Genomic DNA, 6,248 nt, shown 5'->3' on the forward strand with positions numbered 1-6,248 from the left:
AGAGCTTAGTTTTCTGTCCACTAAAGTCCTAAGTCCTTTTCCATGTCAGACAGCTGCTGCCAAGGCCAATAAGATAATGGATTGCAGTTGTGTACAGTTCTGGGCTCCTGTGAACATAGCAGAGCTGGAGAGGGTTCAGAGGAGGGCAACTAAAGTAATAACTGGAATGGGTGGACTACAGTACCCTGAAAGATGATCAAAATTAGGGTTATTCACTTTAGAATAAAGACGACTGAGGTGAGATCTAATAACTACAGTATGTATAAATATATCAGGGGTCAGTAAAGAGATCTCTCCCATCATCTATTTATCCCCAGGACTGTGACTGTGATGAAGGGACACCCTCTGCGTCTGGAGGAAAGAAGGTTTGTACACAAACATAGAAAAGGATTCTTTAAGGTAAGAGCAGTGAGACTATGGAACTCTCTGCCTGAGGAGGTGGTGATGGTGAGTACCATAACAGAATTCAAGAGGGGCTTGGATGAATTTCTGGAGTGTAATAATATTACAGGCTATAGCTACTAGAGAGGAGTCGTTGATCCAGGGAGTTATTCTGATTGCCTTATTGGAGTCGGGAAGGAATTTTTTCCCCTGTGTGACACAGTGAAGGGTATTGTCTGGGAAAACAGATATTTTCCCCCTAGTGTGCGCTGCTGGACTGATTGGCGGCCAGGTGGGGTCAAACACTGGACTGGATCTCAGGTGCCGGTCCGGGGTTTTGGCAACACCTAGCTGCCTTTAAAAGACAGCTGGGATCAGCAGAGGGGATCTCTGTGTTAGGATCTGATGCTTGTGCCGAGTTGGAGGGCTGAGACCTGGGTGTAGGGGAAACAGGCCTCCTAAAGCCTGCTTATGGACTTGACGAGGCAGAACTGCCAGCAGGGTGTGAACTAACACCCAGGAGATAAGGTGACTTTCTTGCTTTATGAACTATTCGTGTGTTTGAACAAACACCAAGACTGCAAAGTGACTTGCGTTTTGTGCTATACCTTATATGTGAATAAACACTGAAGTTTTTCTTTACAAACTGGTTTTTGCCTCTATACTGCGTCCGCTTACCCTGCCTACCAGAGCGAATCCCTACAGGGGTCAGTACAGAGATCTCTCCCATCATCTATTTATCCCTAGGACTGTGACTGTGATGAGGGGACATCCTCTGCTTCTGGAGGAAAGAAGGTTTGTACACAAACATAGAAGAGGATTCTTTACGGTAAGAGCAGTGAGACTATGGAACTTTCTGCCTGAGGAGGTGGTGATGGTAAGTTCACTAAAAGAGTTCAAGAGGGGCCTGGATGTATTTCTGGAGTGTAATAATAATAATACAGGCTATAGCTAGTAGAGATGGTTCGTTGATCCAGGGAATTATTCAAATTGCCTGATTGGAGTTGGGAAGAATTTTTTTCCCCTAAAGTGAGGAAAATTGGCTTCTACCACAGTTTTTTTTTTGCCTTTCTCTGGATCAACTTGCAGGATAACGGGCTAAACTTGATGGACAAATGTCTTTTTTCAGCCTTATAAACTATGTTACTATGTTACTATTTTATATGATCTATCCCCCGGATAGGTCATCAGTATCTGATCGTCGCGGTCCGACACGCTGATCAACTTATTTGAGACAATGTATGGTGCTGTGCTTGGTGCCTTCTCAAACAGCAGATCAGCAGGGGTCCCAGGTGTCGGACCCCCACTGATCAGATACTGATGACCTATCCTGAGAATAGTGGGGTATATATATGTAGAACAATGTGGATGTCATTAGGCTTGACAAAGGCTGAGTTTCAGCCGAAACGTTGCTGTTTTTACTTGTCTGGGGGTCGCAATAAACAGTTTGGAAGATGTGAGATGCTGCCGGTGCCATTTTTTCTACATTTACTCTATGGCCTGTTGGATCAAGGGCCAGCGGTGAGGCTGCTGCATCCATTTATACATCAACGAAGGACCGTATAGTGCTGCTTCTATTTACAGTACAGACCAAAAGTTTGGACACACCTTCTCATTCAAAGAGTTTTCTTTATTTTCATGACTATGAAAATTGTAGATTCACACTGAAGGCATCAAAACTATGAATTAACACATGTGGAATTATATACATAACAAACAAGTATGAAACAACTGAAAATATGTCATATTCTAGGTTCTTCAAAGTAGCCACCTTTTGCTTTGATTACTGCTTTGCACACTCTTGGCATTCTCTTGATGAGCTTCAAGAGGTAGTCCCCTGAAATGGTTTCCACTTCACAGGTGTGCCCTGTCAGGTTTAATAAGTGGTATTTCTTGCCTTATAAATAGGGTTGGGACCATCAGTGTGGTTGAGAAGAAGTCAGGTGGATACACAGCTGATAGTCCCACTGAATAGACTGTTAGAATGTGTATTATGGCAAGAAAAAAGCAGCTAAGTAAAGAAAAACAAGTAGCCATCATTACTTTAAGAAATGAAGGTCAGTCAGTCAGCCAAAAAATTGGGAAAACTTTGAAAGTAAGGGCTATTTGACCATGAAGGAGAGTGATGGGGTGCTGCGCCAGATGACCTGGCCTCCACAGTCACCGGACCTGAACCCAATCGAGATGGTTTGGGGTGAGCTGGACCGCAGAGTGAAGGCAAAAGGGCCAACAAGTGCTAAGCATCTCTGGGAACACCTTCAAGACTGTTGGAAGACCATTTCAGGGGACTACCTCTTGAAGCTCATCAAGAGAATGCCAAGAGTGTGCAAAGCAGTAATCAAAGCAAAAGGTGGCTACTTTGAAGAACCTAGAATATGACATATTTTCAGTTGTTTCACACTTGTTTGTTATGTATATAATTCCACATGTGTTAATTCATAGTTTTGATGCCTTCATAGTCATGAAAATAAAGAAAACTCTTTGAATGAGAAGGTGTGTCCAAACTTTTGGTCTGTACTGTATATTTATTACTATCCTGAGAATAGGTCATCATTGGCATAGTTTGGGAGCAGGCAGGGCCGGCGGCCCGACCATAATTTATTATGCCAGTTTTATGGTATAGAGGAACAGGGGCAGGCGTAGATTTCGGTTGAGGTGCACAGACTGCCAGATACTGCACTTAATTTATGACAAGGCATATGCACAGCATCTGTCAGCATGCCTGATTATATCAATCATATACTTCATGGTTTGTAATAAAAGTCAGATGTCATCAGTGGCACCTGATTTGTCATATTCTGCACTCAAATACTGTATGGCAGAGCACAAGTCCTTCCAAGTTTACTTTAATAGTAGAAACACTAATTTAAGTGAGGTCCACAAATTATAAACTAAGTACAAACCTAAAGCGAACTTACTTAAGAAATGTATTTAAAAAATAATAAAAATCTTATGAGTTGAATAAAGCCCTCTTAGATAGTAGGTTTGCATAAGTCACTCCACCAGTTCTGCTCATGATGTACTCATTTGGCACTAGAAAATCCTATTAAAGCGTTTAAAGAAAAGCTGTTTTTAGCCACAGCAATAGCCTTTACTAAATCATCCCTTTTATCCTCTTTTATCCCTGAAACGGATTACTTTATATCAAAACACAACAGTTGTTTGAGAACTGAAGAGCACACACATAAAGGACTTTTTTTGCAGCCATTACATTTTTCTCCTATCCTTAAGCAATAACTAATAACAGATGAGATTTTATTTTGCGACTTGGCAATTTAGACCATGAAGGAGGTATGCATTAGAGGAAAAACCCTTTCTGCCACTGTGAAGTTAGGAGAACACACTCATAGTCTAACAGATATCTACAAAGAAACTTTGTATGCTACGTTTACTGAGGGGAACTCTGAACATGAAGGCCGAGATGTGTTTCTATCATCAAAAAGAAAGAATAATCCTTTTATCCTCAACCTGAATGTTGGAGGGAAATTTTTTTATCTTGATTGCTTTGCAGCAGCAAAATATCCAGTCACTAGAATTGGAAAAATCGCAACTTATACAGATCCATTAAAAAGATTACACCTATGTGATGACTATTCAGTGCACAAAAATGAATATTTCTTTGACCGGGATCCTACAGTTTTCTGCTACATATTCAATTTCTATCGCAGTGGAATCTTATGGATTATGGATGAGCTGTGTCCTCTTAACTTTGTTGAAGAGATAGAATACTGGGGTATTCATATAAATTATACACCTAACTGTTGTCGTACTCTGTTTCAAGAGCATCAAGATGAGCTGAAAGAGCATATTAAGATACAGAAGGACCTGCACGCTGAACTTGAACGCCATGATCATGAAAAACACTTTGAAGGCAAGTGGCTTGGAGATTTGCGAAACAAGATATGGAATTTAATGGAAAATCCATACTCTTCTATTCCAGCTAAAATTATAGCCATATTATCTAGTATTTTTGTCTTGATTTCTATTGTAACTATGTGTCTCAGTACAGTGGAGGAACTTAAACATATGAACCTCTATGGTGTATCCTATATGGAACATATGGATATGGCTTGTGTCATTTTCTTCACCACTGAGTATGTTATTAGACTATTATCAACTTCAGATATTAAAAGATTCCTAAAAACTGTGTTAAATATTGTAGACCTTATTGCTATATTACCATTTTATATCCAGATTATATTTGAGAGGTTCTCAGAAGAAGCATATGTCCATCTACACCCTGATGATATGGAAAGAATGGAAAGAGTGGGACAACTTGGAAAAGTGCTAAAAATAATTCGTCTCATGCGGATATTTCGGATCTTGAAACTGGCCCGTCATTCAATTGGACTGAGAGCTTTTGGTTTCACTATACGTCAGTGCTACCAACAAGTTTGCTGTTTGTTCTTGTTCATTGCTATGGGCGTGTTTACATTCTCTGCTCTAATGCATTCTGTTGAACATGACATCCCTGGCACTAATTTTCCCAGCATTCCAGATGCTTGGTGGTGGGCTGCGGTATGTTTTCATTTACGTTTCATAACTTTGTGCAGGTAGCATAATTTAAGTTATTTTATTAATAATAATAGCATATACAGTATATATACTAAATAAAAGTGATTGAATGCTATTTAAAATACCACAATGCATACATTGAAAGAGATAAAATATACTATAAATTGTCTTCATCTGTTACATAGGTTAGAAAAGACACAGGTTTCCCAAGTTCAGCCTTTCTTAGATCAATTGTACAACATGAGTGCTAGTCTTATATGAAACTTGCCATAATGCAGCATTTTAACATAAGGCACCCTAAGGAAAAATATTTACGTAGTTCATGTTTATGTACTAATGTCTAATTACAAACTTTCCAAGTACATGTAAATCTTCCAGAAAGGACTTCAGCTGTAATGAGATTACCTAGACTGTATTCTGGTGTGATATATCGAGTTTATATGTTGTATGTTTTTTTCTTCTTTTTTATAGGTCAGTATTTCAACTGTGGGATATGGCGATACAATTCCTGATACAATTTTGGGGCGCATTGTAGCCTTTTTGTGTATATCTTTTGGAATTATTCTCAATGGCATGCCGATATCCATACTTTACAACAGATTTTCAGACTTTTATGCAAAACTAAAAGCACACGAAAGCACCGGTGTTATGAAAATTTATACTGAAATCAAATTTAAAGAAAGAATCATGGAAAAGATAAAAACGTGTTGTGACAAGACAGAATGCTGATTAAAGGGTTTTAAAATGTCGCATGGACTATTGATAGATTTTGGTGAGGACAGAAGAAAACTATTACCTGTATCTTCCTTTGTGAATTAGATCCTAGCAGCAGGAGCTCACAGTCAGTCCTTATGTCACTCCTTTACCTCTATAAGCAGTGTTGATCAGCTGAGCTTTCTCCCATCGTGCACTGTTTTTAAAAGGAGCACTACCTATAAATAGTTGAGCACAAACAATAAAAGAAAAAAAATGTCATTTTCTTTGAAAAAATTAAAATTGAGAGTTCTCAGTTCTTGATAGCTTTTAATAGCTAACTGAAAAGATTATGACACATAGCAGGTTGTCAGGACTACTTAGGTTTCTTCCTCAGGAATGATGATGAATGCCAGTTGTTTTTAAAGCTATCTCAAAAGTAAATTCCCTTATTCGCTCAAACATATACAAAGTCTCAACCTCCAAGAGGTCTTTTTTGACCAGTCCCAAGGTGCAGTGTATGTAAGTATTTATAGACAGTATTCCAATTAAGTATGCACATTGATAATTAACCCCTTGCTGGTCTGAATTTTTATTAATAATCTCAAGACATTGGGGCAGATTTACTATAAAAAATGTGGCAAAAACTGGCATACATG

The 6,248-nt window shown here is 38.9% G+C and overlaps 1 protein-coding gene across 1 annotated transcript; it reads left to right on the top strand.

Annotated features, from left to right (window-relative positions):
- The first annotated feature begins 3,663 nt into the window (after positions 1 to 3,663).
- On the top strand, positions 3,664 to 5,625 carry LOC120990935 (potassium voltage-gated channel subfamily V member 2-like). The gene is made up of 2 exons (XM_040419826.1): positions 3,664 to 4,899; positions 5,368 to 5,625. The coding sequence occupies exons 1-2, from the start codon at positions 3,664 to 3,666 to the stop codon at positions 5,623 to 5,625; spliced, it is 1,494 nt and encodes a 497-aa protein (XP_040275760.1).
- Positions 5,626 to 6,248: the final 623 nt, after the last annotated feature.

This window comes from Bufo bufo, chromosome 2 (assembly GCF_905171765.1).
Source record: "Bufo bufo chromosome 2, aBufBuf1.1, whole genome shotgun sequence".
Lineage (NCBI taxonomy): Eukaryota > Metazoa > Chordata > Amphibia > Anura > Bufonidae > Bufo > Bufo bufo.

Coding starts and splice junctions, on each gene's coding strand:
- LOC120990935 (XM_040419826.1), top strand. CDS start 3,664: ATGAAGGAGGTATGCATTAGAGGAAAAACCCTTTCTGCCACTGTGAAG. Junction 4,900..5,367: donor ATGCTTGGTGGTGGGCTGCG/GTATGTTTTCAT, acceptor TCTTTTTTATAG/GTCAGTATTTCAACTGTGGG.